At 33.4% G+C, this 15,191-nt stretch overlaps 3 protein-coding genes across 6 annotated transcripts; 1 reads left to right on the forward strand and 2 right to left on the reverse strand.

The window, feature by feature from the left end:
- The first annotated feature begins 1,225 nt into the window (after window positions 1-1,225).
- On the forward strand, window positions 1,226-9,340 carry GTPBP1 (GTP-binding protein 1). 3 transcript variants are annotated; one of them, XM_014245423.3, is made up of 7 exons: window positions 1,226-1,412; window positions 6,174-6,517; window positions 6,590-6,770; window positions 7,256-7,419; window positions 7,575-7,753; window positions 7,804-8,400; window positions 8,456-9,340. In XM_014245423.3, the coding sequence occupies exons 2-7, from the start codon at window positions 6,298-6,300 to the stop codon at window positions 9,101-9,103; spliced, it is 1,989 nt and encodes a 662-aa protein (XP_014100898.1). In that variant the 5' UTR covers window positions 1,226-1,412; window positions 6,174-6,297; the 3' UTR covers window positions 9,104-9,340. The 3 variants fall into 3 exon arrangements, with proteins under 3 accessions (XP_014100898.1, XP_036227828.1, XP_014100896.1); XM_036371935.2 differs by lacking the exon at window positions 1,226-1,412 and adding an exon at window positions 1,500-1,602; XM_014245421.3 differs by lacking the exon at window positions 1,226-1,412 and adding an exon at window positions 5,899-6,047.
- LOC106625595 (protein NCBP2AS2 homolog) lies at window positions 9,331-11,391 on the reverse strand. Of its 2 annotated transcripts, XR_011396279.1 has the most exons (4): window positions 11,219-11,391; window positions 11,075-11,169; window positions 10,889-11,008; window positions 9,331-9,871 (listed from the first exon to the last, which is right to left on the reverse strand). XR_011396279.1 is itself a non-coding variant. In XM_014245426.3 (3 exons), exons 1-2 carry the CDS (start codon window positions 11,389-11,391, stop codon window positions 11,088-11,090), a joined length of 255 nt encoding a protein of 84 aa, XP_014100901.1. In that variant the 3' UTR covers window positions 10,871-11,008; window positions 11,075-11,087. The 2 variants fall into 2 exon arrangements, 1 of the variants encoding a protein (XP_014100901.1); XM_014245426.3 differs by lacking the exon at window positions 9,331-9,871 and having other exon boundaries at window positions 10,871-11,008.
- MED9 (mediator complex subunit 9) lies at window positions 11,219-12,168 on the reverse strand. Its single transcript, XM_036371946.2, has 3 exons — window positions 11,841-12,168; window positions 11,641-11,704; window positions 11,219-11,580 (listed from the first exon to the last, which is right to left on the reverse strand). The coding sequence occupies exons 1-3, from the start codon at window positions 12,029-12,031 to the stop codon at window positions 11,416-11,418; spliced, it is 420 nt and encodes a 139-aa protein (XP_036227839.1). The 5' UTR covers window positions 12,032-12,168; the 3' UTR covers window positions 11,219-11,415.
- Between the last annotated feature and the right edge of the window lie 3,023 nt (window positions 12,169-15,191).

Genomic DNA, 15,191 nt, shown 5'->3' on the forward strand with positions numbered 1-15,191 from the left:
ACCCGCTAAATAGTTTCAAAAAAATACTAAAAACGGGAGTTCCCTAATCCACAAGAATGTATTGAATATCCGCTATTAATATTTTCAAGGCCAAATTTATAATAGGAATTTCCTAATCTTTAAGTATTAAAAACTCATAATTTCTTTACTCCATATTAAAAATTCATAATTTCTTTACTCCATAATCTATATCTTAATTTTCTCCTTATTTACAATTTGTCATAATATTTCTATTATTCTATGCATACGTATTTGCATATTACATACAAAAATAGATAACAGAACTCAAATTTGCGATCGAATTCATTTGAAACCGAGCGCTCTTGCAACCATTCAAAGGATTTGAAAGTGAAAAGGAATGCTGAAAAGGGTAGCAGCGAGCTGTTACGAAAAAGAACACAAAGCGTGCCACCCGAACACGAGTGGCACGGTCCCTTCGTCTTTCCTCGTCGTCCCCTCGCCCACAATAAACTGGTTTGAGACTCTTTTGCGTCCCTGTCTGAAACGGCACTAGCTCATGAACTGGTGGTTTTTTTTTGGCAGCACTGAAAGTTCATGATCTCTCTCAGAAAGCAAAGAGAGAAAATTCGGATCATTTTATCTATGTTGACAACTGATCCACGAAAACATGTACATATGTATATATGGTGCAATATTTGGTGACTTATTTTCACTGTAATGAATGAAAAAGTTGTGCCTTTCTATTGTATTATATATAGGCCATTTGGTCCTTTCATAAGCAAATGTGCTTAAAAATGCAAGAATTCAAGTCTTAAATTTAAATACGCTTTTAAGAACTTTCATATATACAAATGAGTATCATTTGTTTCATGTGTGCGACCGTAATAGAATTCCTTTTGTAGCACAATTGGAAACATACAATTATGCGCGAGGGCTTGAAAACCAAATTACCATCACGCCATATATTGCATTCTTAAATTTCACATGATTCATTTACAGTATATAAATCTAGCACAAATGAAGTTTTCGGAATATAAACTTTGCATAAATAGTGCCTACTACTATTCTATCTCTACCTGAAAAACATATATATCTGAAAATGTGAATGTCATTATGTCCTGTAAAAGAACAGAAATTAAAGCGTATTTAAAGATCGCTTGCCAATTTTTTATAGTGCAGTGATTATTATTTTTTTTTTTTGTAATAAATTTAGACGCTCGTACGATTAATGTTAAAGTTTAATATTAATCTGTTGAAATTTAATTCTTTTAACGTTTGGCAAACAGCCACAATACGAAAACAAAGCTATTGTAAATTTTGTTTAATGGAAACCTAATTAGTATATTGTCTGGCAATGCTACTTGTTATGTCAATTTTTTTGTTTTCTTTTTCAAGTGCATCAATTGGATTCAATGTATTTGAGAAATTGTTTTTAAGAACTTGCCAACAAAGTGAGTAGTTTTATACTTTAGAACAGTTATTTATAATATTCCTATGTTGTTTGTTTACATAAATATTAAATATAAACGGTATAAATACTTAAAAATACCAAATAATAAAATCGTTAGATGAATAACTCGTCAAGTCGATAAAAATGCAAATACTATGATTGCAAAAACACAAAACATTGCATGGTAGCAGGTATTATTGTTATAGTTTTCTTTCGCTATCTTTCACCTAGTTCCGCTAATTCTTTTAAACATTTATTTGAAAATACAAATAAACGAGCAATGTCGACAACATTGTACAAAAAAGTTACAGTAAAAATTTTTGAATGTTAACTAAGAAAGCAAACGTTTGTGTACAATTATCAAGCAGATACCACCATTGTGTACTTCTTTTCTTGTGTATGATTTAAAACAATATAATCCAATTTGAAGATACTAAAAAGTTATATGTGACAAAATAATTAAACTGAAAAGAAAAACAACTTTTTCATTAAAACAGATATAACGAAGGCCTCAAAAATTAATTTTTTTTTAAATCGTCTTATTTTTACCCGTAGATTACAAATCCGTGAGCGGAAAGTACATTTTTTCAATAATTTATGTATATTTTTCAAAATGTATTTAAAACACACTGCACATATCTCATATTCAAGTCACTTAGTTGTTGTTTTTGTAGCGGCCAAATTGTGTAGAATTCAGATCACTTAGCTGTAATTACCAGTTGAGCGTGTTAAACATTTTCTTATGAAAAAAATATACTGAAGAAATGTAGCGGTCACAATTTCTTTTGCGCCGCGATCTGATGGTATGGACGAATATCGGAGATCGCCGAAATCCTTTCCCCACTGGCGGCCTTCGGCTGCCCTTCAAAAAAATAACCCTGGTCCAAAACCGGGGTGTTTATAATTCAATCGCGTCAAACTTCTTTTTGCTGCTCTCAACCTCAATGATAATTTTCATGCTGCAGAGTATGTGTAATTATTAATAACAATAAAAGTGCACTAACACTGATATTTTAATATAAAGTTTCAGAAACGTTTATGAAGAAGAGGAGTAAATGCACCAAAAAACTTAAACAATATGTGAATTTTTTTTCAAAGAAAAAAATAAAACAATTTTTTTAAATGTATCACAATTTTCAATCAATTTAGCATGATAAAAATTTTTTTGGGATTAAATTTTACTTGTCAGATTTAGTTTTTCCGAAATATGTTAATATCACAAATTTAAGGGAATTCTATATTTGCGGATACATACAATTTTACTGGTCAGAGCAATTGTAAATAGGCGAAATTTTGGGAAAATTTCTTTTCGTGCGTACGAGCAAATTTGAAATGTGTTAATATTTTGTGAACTATCATTACAATCAGATGTGCTTGGTAACGTTACATTAAACTAAACTTTAACAGTTAAGATAAAAGAAAAGCCAAAAAATATTTTATATTCATTCAGTTAGTATTAGCTTGTGAAACATTATTGTTTTTAATTCCTGAACTCACCATTCTCAATACTCATTTAATTTACATTGCTTTTAAGCCTACATAGGTGCATTTTAAGATTCTATTGATTTCATTTGTCAGAAACGGCCAGATCGGACAACCATATCACATATTTTCCATGCAACTGATTATTCTGTTTGCCTGCCTTTTAAAAAAATGCTAAGATTAAATTTCATTCGGATATCTCAAAACCTGACGAAGAAATTTTTATAATCCCGAAAAATTAAACTTCACATAAAAATAAATTCGGGTCGGCTTTAGTTTAGCATCCCACGATTTCAGGGTTAAGAGGGGAATGGTTGGATTGATGATATTCTCCAGATCGCAAATATATATAATTATTGCCGCAGGAAAATTATAGTTTTCGATATATTTGCTTTGGTTAACTTTTCTTTTATATACAATATAAATAAATTATAAATTCTCTCAGGCAAAATTGTTCAGAATGATCCGTAGAACATTTCCCGCATATGTGATTGTTTAGACAAAAAAAACCGCCCTCACTAATATATACATATATATGTATATACATTTGAACGTAAGTTTGTTTGTTACACTTCCATGCATTATCACGATCATCATCAAACATTGTACGCATATACATAAAGGTATTGAAAGGACATAGGATACTTGATTAAAAAAATACTATTTTTTACGGATTGAGAAAAATTCTTTTGGCAGATCTGATTATTTATAAACAAATTTGAAAAATGAAATAATTCATTTGTTGTTTGTTGGAACATTTTACAACTATCTAAACAAAAAAAATGCCAAAGCATACTTGTATGTACATCAAATTCGTCCAGAAGTTCGTCACGGTCTCTTGTTGCAAAAGTTGCAAAGTGTATTCATTATTATCTTCAGCTTACGGAGAGCTGAGAACTCAACAGCAAGCAGGGCGATAAAATGTGTTGAAAGCAGCATAAACACCTATTCAAAAGCGAGCTCATGTAGAAAGGCAAGCTGATCAACTGAGAACCGAGAAGCATTATTTTTGCAGAAATGCAGGCTAGACAGGGTTGGCCTCTGTTTAACTAAATCATATTTCAATGTGATTATTCAATGGAGTATAATAGTCATCCTTTTATTATTATTGGCTTAATAGATAAAAAATTTGTATATTGTATAATTTCTCTTCCATGACTTATTGTACAAGAAGAGCCTTTAAAAACTTTGTACTCAAGTGTTACAGATAAGTCAAAGCAATTTTTAAGCAAACTCAGAAAGTATAATCCTTGCTTTCAAATGACATCCTTTGGAGTGCATAAAGTGATAAAACTATCTGCATTTTCACAAACTTTTACTGTACAACGACATTTCTAACCTCAATTTAGACACTTTTTGCATTTATATAAGCAATGATTCTTTACCGGTCAACTTTATGTAGTCTTTTCGCGAGTGTCGAATGCCCGAAATTAAAATTTTGCACCAGACTGAGAAACTTACGAAAATAATCCGCTCTTGAAATATATTTCAACTTAAATAGTAGTGAATTATTTCAATAAAGCATGTTATCAGTTTTTGAAAATTCATTATATGTAGTAATCTTCAAATACTAATTTTTATAAAAATCGAATAGTAATATTATAAATGTGAATATAAGTTTGTTTGGGACGTTTTCACGCCGGCCCATAACCGATAGGACTTATTATAAAATATATATGTACAAGTATATATCCACCAAAAGACCTTTTTTTGTTTGTGAAATAAACTTGAAAATTGAAGAAATTAGCAGAAATAATTGTTTGTCGAAAAATTTGAAAACAAAAAATGCATCAAAAGCGTCTTTGTTATACATATTTCTACAACCCAGACAAAATTGGAATTGGGTTTTAGTTTTATATTTTGGCGAAACCATTGAAATAAATCCTAACACGTTAACGATTAGTTATGCATCTTTAAATAAAATAATACCGGGAAATATTGTAAGATTTGAAAAGAAATTTTTAGCGAAAAGGCCACATTAGAGTGAGTACAAAAAAGGGTAAGCGCTAAAAATCAACGTTGACTTATAGCAACTGGCCTATAGCTGGATCGAGAAATGCTGTACATCAGTTAAATATTTAAGATAAAGATGGTAGATTATGCCATATTTTTACTTTTTTAATATCCTACATACTATAATTAATAATGATGTTTAAAATAAGCTGAATTTCGCACTTTGTAAGCAAATATTTCGAATGGCTTAATTCGAAAATCTATCAAATAAAATTGGTTTTGTCCATATATTAGTAAATTACATAGCATTTTCATTAATATTTAAGAATAAAAAATATTTAAAGAAAGCGAGCAAGGACAGCAAAAACAAAACAGTGGCAAAAATTAAAATAGAAATTAAAATTATTTATATTAAATTAAAATAAGTTTGCTTTTTATTCCCCTAGTTTTGCGGATTACAAATTAAATTTTTAAATCGAGGGATAGCGTCACATTATTAAAGTCGAAAGGATTTGTCAACCCATGTAGTATTTATTATCTATTAAAAGAAAGGCGCCAAACTAAAACTTGAATGAAGAGCGAGTTCCGACAGAGTTTTACCAATTTGAAGTGAACATTAGAATAATTAATGTTTTAACACGAATCTCATATTCATATACATCTATTTATATATGACTCTGTAGGAAATATTCTTGTTCTTAATTGATTCGGTTAATGTTTTACTGAAAAATCGTTTCGAAAATGTCTAGTTACATAGCCATCTTTGAAAATTCTTTAAAAAAAGGCTGGCTTGTATATTGATGATAAATTAATTCATTAATAAGTCTACAATTTACTTTTCCTTAATCAAACGTATGGTAAGAGTTCACAGTGTTTAGGTTACCACGATATGCTTAATTCTAATTTGTACGATTTGTTCACCGTTTTCCTTCGTGGTATTGATAGCTGGAAAGCATATTATTTCGTCATCTGCAAATACACATATTTCATCACAAGTATTTATATATGTATGTGTACGGTAATAAACGCATCACGCTTCGGCCGATTTCTACAACTTTAACTTTGTTGCATCATTATTTAGCTTACAATGGTATATAAACGATGCACTAGAATGCCGGCCTTTCCAGTTTGCAATCAACCGCACAATGAATACTACCTTTTCGTCAGTTGATAGCAATTTGTTGTTTAATTTCGAATTTGGGTGAGAGTTTGCAGTCATATGGAGATATTTTATATTTCAGAAATTTAAAACTGATATATAACTTTGAAGAAATATTTACATAAACATATTCATATTATTTCCAATCTTTTATCTTTTGATTAACAGATAAAGCCTAGGAAAAGTTTGTAACAAAGCAATGATTTTGGATGAGTTCAATGTCTACAGTTTTTCCAGAATAAAGTAAAAGTCTAATATAACATCGAAATTAGTTGAAGTCCCTTAGGAAACTATGAGTGGAAGCTATCCTCTAACACCAGAAGATGACAGCAGTACTGTTATTAATGAGTTCCAGCGTCTGCATAGTCCTAAAGTTGATTATTCCAGTATTTGTGGGAAGAAAGTCTTGGTAAGTCCAACAGAAGTACAGTTCGAGCTGCTAAAAAAGAGGCTAGAAGAGCGCACAGAAGACTGCCGTGGTGAAACAATATATGAAATCGGTATAGGAGAAGGTAAAATTTTGAATATGATGATTTGTGATTTAAGTCTAGTTGCCGTATTATATTGTCGTTACCATTACACAGATGGCAGCGACAATGGCTTGGATGAGGACGAGTACCGCGCATCGGTCGCCACATTGCAATCGTTAGCCACAACACTCGATTCTGATGTAGTGTTACTGAGGCAGAGAAAAGTTGAAAAGGGTTTGGCAGGCCAGTATTTGATACGGAAACGTGTCGATACTTCAGATTTCCTAGAAATTCGGTAGGAAAAATATGCCATGAATTTATATATGTATGTGTGCACGTAAGAGTGTCCGTAATTTCCTAAAGTTAACTTTTTTTGCTGAATCTCCCTGAAGCTTCAGTTCTTATCCTAAAAAAAATTATCCAAAGTTAAAAGCTTAAGTTTAACTGATTATAACTTTTAACGGAATGTTTTTATGGAAAAACCTAATACGATCTTTTGAACGAAAATTTTAGAACGCTAATTTTGTAATAGAATTTTTTTTTTTTCAAAGTTGTAGGCTTATTTGTTTTGGAGATAAAATATTTAATGCAAAAGATAAATACATAGGGAAAAGTAATATAATTTAGATTTAAATTAAAAATCAAGAGTTTGTTTCCCTTGTATAATTATTTTGAGGGCGAAAACTGAAAGTCAGTAGAAAAAAAAGAGATCAACTTGTGAAATAACAGACACCCTAACGTACAAGTATTCATTTTAACTTATTTTGAACTTTTGTGTAGTGTTGCAGTGGTTGGAAATGTGGATGCAGGAAAATCTACTTTGCTTGGGGTTCTAACGCATGGTGAATTGGATAATGGGCGGGGGCATGCTCGCCAGCGATTGTTTCGGCACAAACACGAAATGGAAACTGGACGCACTAGTTCTGTGGGGAATGATATATTAGGTAGGCCAACTATTAACATCATAAAATTGCATCTCTGCACCATGCTTACCCTACTTTAGTGGTATTCGATGTTTATTATTCTTAAAGCTGCAGAAAAAATGTGTACTTTACAGCTTAAACGAGTGTTTGATCATTTACCGTACCTTATTCCTCAGGATTCGATAGTGTTGGAAATGTAGTTAATAAGCCTGATCATGGTACGCTTGACTGGGTTAAGATTTGTGAAAAATCCGCAAAAGTTATTACTTTTATTGATTTGGCGGGGCATGAACGCTATTTGAAAACGACTGTATTTGGTATGACAGGACATGCCCCGGATTTTGGAATGCTAATGGTAATCTAATATTAATTTATTGAGCCTTCTATTTTATTTTATTCTTTCAGGTCGGTGCCAATTCTGGTATCGTTGGTATGACAAAAGAGCATTTGGGATTGGCATTAGCATTGTCGGTACCAGTATTTGTGGTCGTTACAAAAATTGATATGTGTCCTCCCAATGTTTTACAAGATAACTTAAAATTGCTTTTTAAAATATTAAAGTCCCAGGGTTGTCGTAAAGTACCAGTAATGGTGAAAAGTCCAGATGATGTTGTGTTAAGTGCCACAAACTTTGTTTCTCAGCGTTTGTGTCCAATTTTTCAAGTCTCCAATGTTACTGGAGAGAACTTGGAGTTATTGAAAATGTTTTTAAATTTGTTAACAACTCGAACGACTGGACAAGACAACTTGCCCGCAGAGTTTCAAATTGATGACACATATTCAGTGCCTGGTGTGGGCACAGTGGTTTCTGGAACTTGCCTTCAAGGTCTAATAAAACTGAATGATACCCTTATGCTTGGACCGGACGCATTGGGAAATTTTATACCGATTGCTGTAAAAAGCATTCATCGTAAGCGAATGAATGTCAAAGAAGTGCGTGGGGGTCAAACAGCTAGTTTTGCATTAAAGAAGATAAAAAGATCTCAAATACGTAAAGGAATGGTAATGAATATAAACCAACAATGTTTGTGTTATGTTGCTAACCTAAATTTTTCAGGTAATGGTTAGTCCAGAATTAAAACCTCAAGCATGTTGGGAGTTCGAAGGGGAAATTCTTGTTCTTCATCATCCTACAACTATATCTTCCCGTTATCAAGCCATGGTACACTGCGGAAGTATTCGACAAACTGCATCCATCATAAATATGTCGAAGGACTGTCTACGTACTGGCGACAAAGCTCATGTAAAGTTTCGTTTCATTAAACATCCAGAGTACATTCGAATTGGGCAAAGAATGGTTTTTCGAGAAGGTCGTACTAAAGCAGTGGGGAACGTTTTGAAACCCGTAACGAATTCGGTTGCTTTACAACATCGATCTAAACCGAATAAAATGCAGGGGCGTGGCCAAAGTCATGGCCAAAACAATTCAAACGCAGTACCACAAAATCAAAATCCCAATGTTCAAGTGGCAATATTAAAAAATGGGAAGCAATTGCAACCAACGGATATAGATCTAAATGAGATGAAACAAAGTTTTGATGGAGTGCTTGAGACTTGTATTGATAAACGTGATATGCGCAGTTCAAAGCACCAGAAACGCAGTTCTTCCCACACTGCAGTACCAGTGAGTGGGTTAAGTATGGGAGGCTCTTTCAGTGATTTACAGGCTCAACCCAACAGCTCACACATTGCTGTCAAAAAATAAAATTACCACATTGGCTATTATTTGTATTTATTTATTAATCTCTTCATTTCAATAAAGTGGATTACATTTTTTTCTTTTTGTTAAAGGAGATTGGATTTATAAAATCTAAACAGTTTTGTTATATAATTATATGAAAATAAGAAAATGTGAAATTAAATTTGAAAAAATATGCGCTATTTTAAAATATTTGCTTAAATTACTAGTTATGAATAAAAAAACAAAATTAATTTACTTTAATATGGTTTCGATTTATTACAAATGGTGTACCTGGTTTAGCGACAGAAAGTTGAAAGAATGCTACGGAGATGGCAGTTCTTGGACTATTAAAAATCCGATTTGATAAGTTTTAATCGAATGTGAATATCACAATTTGAACAATTCTTGTGAATCATTGAATTTTGAGTTGTTATTTTAAAATTTTAGAACTCGTATATAAAATTATAAGTAGCTTTGTGGTATAAATGAAATAGACTAAAATAAAAGAGAGAATATGAAGGCCATTGTAATGTAAAGCAGTCAAATAGTCATGGCGAGTGGCGATTCGAAGACGATTGGCAATGATAGGCATAATTGAGTGAAAATATTTAGTTTTGGTTTTTTTCTTTTTCTTTTATAAGTGCTTCTTAAATAAATTATCACATTTTATATTCCGCTTAGAATGCGCTAGTATTTGGCTATTCTTCATATTATGATCTTAATAACTATGAAAGATGTATTGTATAAAAATGTTGGATCCGGTTTGAAGCTACCCAAACTGTAACAAGTTTCCTAAAAAATATGAAAAAAAAATAGAAAAATACTCGAAGAATTCGCCTACAATATTGTATCAAAAAGCAAAGAAATTAAACAAGATGAGAGAAGTTGCTGATGATACTCGATTGCCAGTGCCGCATAATGTTAAGTTTTATACATAAGATGTGTATCAAGAATGTTTAGAATGACTTAAGAGGCACACCTTGCGAAATTAAAAAAAAAAAATAATTAAATATTTTTTGCATATTTCGATAGTCTATGGGTGTTTTCGGTAATGCATACTGCGCAGTATGCATGATGCAACCAATTCAAAAAGGCAAATCTGACATCTTTGCCAAAATTAAAAGTTAAAAAAAGCATCACTATCTTAGCTATTGCGCAAAACTTGCAACATTTGAAAAGTAGTTTCACAAAAAATTACATCTAAACCAACTGTGCTAGCAACTAATGTGATTTATGTTATACATATGTAAGTATATAATTCGTCCGTGAGAATATTAATTAAATATATTTCGCACATTTTTATGTTTGAAAATGCAAATTTTCAAATGCGCAGTTGTTGCCTGTATTTACTGCATAACCGAAAAGTCCCTATACCTTTAAAAATACCGTACTAAACGCGCTATTTTCGAAATAGCGATTTTTCGAATTTGCTACAGTGCTTACTCAGGAAGATGAACAAATAATGCGACCACTATTAAAATTTTATTTAGGGTACAATGCAACATTTTTTTAAAACCGCCATATTGTTGATTTTTGATTTTGTTTCAACCGTAGCAAGAACAGCAGTGGAGGGCCTTTTTTTTTTTAGCGCCGCCGGAGATCGGGGATAGTTCGAAAAATATTTTTTTATTCAAAATTGTATTGTGTATTCTTAAAATATATATGCAGGTTTTTTTTTATACACAGTAGGTGTGACTCTAAATATCGTTCGCGTACTGCGGCCAGCTCAAAAGGGCCAGCAATAATACTGATAAACATATAGTGTTTGGGAAATAGATGTTAAAACTCAACTTTTTACATTCAACACACCTCGTACATACATATTTATTAAATTGGACTGTTTCACATTTTTTTAAATTTATGCGTTATCCAAATGTCTGAATTACTCGTTTCAATATATTCAGTTAGACTAAGACCAGTTACGTGCACCTAAAAATTAAAATTGCATTAAATAACTTTAAATACAACGTTCATTTGGTTAACATCTCACTGTACCTATATAGATTTTCTAAAACGGTTTCTTTTTGATTTCATCCTTCACACCTTCAATTTCTTTCTTAAGATTGGTTTTAAAAATTGCCATGAATGACCTGGAAATATATAAACTCTAACCTTTGTCTCGAAATGTTTTTCACTTACTTGAAACGCTCCGGAGTCATGTCATGAATTCTACGCTCCTCAACCATATTCTTAGTACGATACATGATGGATACAACCATTTGAGCAGCACGACGCATTGGATAACTCTCAGCCATGCGCTGAATTAACTGTTCATTATTAGCCAAATAACGTAGCAAGAATCGAAATACCATTGTGGATTACGTGTCGTACTTTTTTTAAAGCTGAATATCTTTATATTTACGGATAAGTTGTTGTTTAAGCTTTAACTGGTTTCGGAGAAGTTCTAAACGTTGAAGCTGCTCTTCTTTATTGTAGTCTATACCTGGCAACTGTTTTACTTCAGATCTTGCAACGTCGAAACGTTTTTGCAATTCTATTATCTAATAACAGAAATGTAACATGCCGTATTTACAATTTGTTATTACCATCAATTTACTTACTTTTTGACTACACTCTTGGGATTCCCGTTGTTTGGTTGCGTTATCAAGGGGGTCCTTTTCGACACTGTTTATTTAAAAACAAATGGAAAACACATTCACTAATTACATAATTTTGGCAAATAAAAAGAGAAAACGAAAAAATTTTGACTATCCTGTACAAAAATTACCTATTGCAGTAAAAACAATGTCAAAATACTTACCAACGAATAATTTCGTATATGACGGGTAAAATCGCTGTCAAATTTATGCTTTGGCCTGTTGCCAGTGACGATGGATTGGATGCTTGTTCGTCCTCTGTGTTGTTTTCGGAAGAGTTTGAAGTTTGTATAAGTCCGTCTGGTGTTAAAATTGGTTTTTTATCAACAGACTGTCCACTAGGAGATAATTCCATTTTTATATTGATCTTGTTATATCAAATATACTATTTTGCATATAAAACATATTTCAGCAAATTCACAACTTTCAGAAAAAGCAATTTTGTTTCTTTAACTTAATATCTTATAGATTGTCAGAACTAAACAGAAGTGAAGATAAATTACTGGAATCGAACAGATAGCGATGTTCGTAGTTGCCAGAATGTTTTAGTAACACCGCATCTTCACAGGCGGCTGTACATTGCGACCATCTGTCAAATACATTGCCATTAAGGTTGGCAATTTTCTTCTGTGGGAATTTGCTATCATAAAATAATCATTCTGAAATGGCGTCGGATATGTATGTTCTAGCTGATATAACGCATGTTTGCACTCTTCAACCGTTTAAAATTGTGAGGATGACATATATTTAGGTGGAGAATGGAAATAGTAGAAATCTCGATATATGTATAGTTTAGGTCACCAAACGAAGGAGACTGGGAAAATTATAATTTTTTTTAAATCGTCTGAATTTCAATAATTTATGTATGCTAAAAATATATTTAACATACTTAACACATATTCTTCTAAAAACTTAGTTGTTTATTTTTGTTGTTGTAGAGGCAGAATTCTGTAGAGCTCAGTTCACTAAGCTGTAATTACACGTTCAACGAGTTAGACATTTTCTTGTAAAAAGAAAATACTGAAAAGACTTCAACGCGAATAAATTATGAACACCCCGGTTCTTGGACCGACCAGTTAATTTGTTAAGGTGCGCCCGAAGGCCGCCAGTGCAAAACCGAGGTACCACGCCAAAGAACATGTGCTGAGTGTGCAATCTTTCTTGAATTCAATAAAATAGAATTGTGAAAAAAATCAACTTTCCGTGCATGAATTTTTAATCTTCGAGCCAAATAAGATGATTTAAAAAAAAAATTTAAATAAAATAATAATCGAGGCCTCCTTCTTTGGGGGACCTTAGCTATAGATTTACGTTTCAATTTTTGGGGCCTACTTCTACTTTTTTCTACAAATTCGTAAACTGTGTCGATATTTGCGTTGACATCTGGGACATTGCAGCCAAAATGATTTTTATGTCCAAAGCGTTTGATGAGCGCATCTCTTACCTCCTCCTTTTTCAGTTGTGGAATCTTCAGATCGTTAAACTTGGCTATACTCACATTATTATCTCCTTGGGAATTCATTTCACAATCCCATTTCTCACTCTTGAGTTCGATCACTGGATTGTTAAATAAAAGTCCCAAGTTAATGGCTATACACTTATCTTTATTTTTAATTCCAACAACTTAACACTTATTGCTCGTTATTCGAGTTTATAACTAATAGCTTATAACTTAATTGCTCTTTAGACGACAACATTCTAACTAGAACCAGAGAACGTATATCATAGAGAAGGTTCATGGTGTGCCGATTGTCAAAATGTTCCTCTTGACGGAGGGTTACTCGCCAACTTAAGAGGATTTCACCAGAGAACTTAGAAGAACGAGAAGGTGCAAATTGAATTTTGTATGATGCTCGATTGGACGGCTAACAGAGCTGAAAAATTGAGATCAAGGAGTTCACCATTTTCTGTAGGATTTGCTGTTATTTAACAGAAATGAGAATTTATAACAACGTTCTCTGACATAATACGTATCTCCCAACATAAAGAGAAAAATTAAACACTTTAAACAAAAAATACAAATGCCACTTCACATATAATAATAACCCAACGATTACCCTCCTCCCGCTCAACCGTCGCGAGGGGCGCAATCCGCATACGTGCGGAATAGCGGAGTCAGAAAAGGCAACACAGTTTCAACAGCTAAGATTTATAGTTACAATATATAAAATTGTTACATTTTCATTCATTAAGAGAAAACAATAAAGTCTTTTTTAATTTTGAAAAGTGAGTCAGATAAGTCAAATGTGCTGGAATGAGAATTAAAATCATGACATATACGGCGGAATGGCTCGTTTAGTTCAAAATTTGATTTACAGGATTTTAACAGTAAAGGTCTAAACTGCCTCGAAAAGCGAATCGGGATATTAAATTTAATTTCAGACAGGAGAAAAGAACTGCAAACTGTTCTATTCAAGATTTTCACTAAGAATATTATGCCCCCATATAATGAAAGAGCAATGGCGCTCTTGCTTGAGCACTTCCCGGAGACTATTCGGGACGACCAAATTCCACCAGTGGTCGCACATAAGCCAGATCACTCAGATTGGACAGGTGCAAAGAAGTTATTCAATGCAGACTCAATCAAGTGGGCACTGACTTCCTTCTTGAAATATAAGTCACCAGGGGCTGACGGCATCTTCCCAGCACTTCTACAGCAAGGTGGGCAAGCTCTATTGCCGCACCTTGTAGGGCTGATGAGAGGTAGCCTTGCGTTGGCGTACATCCCATCACCGTGGAGAGTAGCAAAGGTAATTTCCATACCCAAGGTAGGAAGTAAGGACTATTCACTAGCCAAGTCTTTCAGGCCTATTAGTCTCACCTCCTTCATGCTAAAAGGTATGGAAAAGATTACCACCATACCAACCATATAAGATCGAATGCACTAAAAGTAGCACCTCTGCATGCAAATCAGCACGCGTACAGAACAGGTAGGTCTACTAATACTGCTCTGTACCAACTAACTGCTGAAATCCAGAACTCGCTGGAGAACAATGAGGTTGCGATATGTGCTTTCCTAGACATTGAAGGTGCTTTTGATAATGAGTCCCACGCAAGCGTGATCAGAGCACTGGAGAAAAGGAACGACTGCGAAGCATACCAGAGGGGTATGGGAAAGGGAAGTTCATCTCGTCTCAACAAATGAGGGCCTTAGAGGACAACACGCCACTAGCCCTTCTTCCAAGAGACGGGGTAACGAAGAGAGCAAACTTTACGAAAAAGTTAAAGTTACTCTCGATAGTAAGGCGGACTGGAGCGATTCCACACTCGACCAACTGCTGAGAGGCAGCACCAGTCAGTGGTACACTGACGGCTCGAAAACACCAGAAGAAATTGGAGCTGGCATTGCGGGACCGCATACCAAGCTTTCCATTCCCATGGGTTGTTTTCCAAGCATCTTTCAGGCAGAAGTATTTGCCATTAGTCAGTGTGCAGTAATAAATCTCCAACGCAACTACCATAATAAGAGTATCGCAATACTCAGCGATAGCCAAGCGGCGCTAAAAGCGATATCG

This window comes from Bactrocera oleae, chromosome 4 (assembly GCF_042242935.1).
Source record: "Bactrocera oleae isolate idBacOlea1 chromosome 4, idBacOlea1, whole genome shotgun sequence".
NCBI lineage: Eukaryota > Metazoa > Arthropoda > Insecta > Diptera > Tephritidae > Bactrocera > Bactrocera oleae.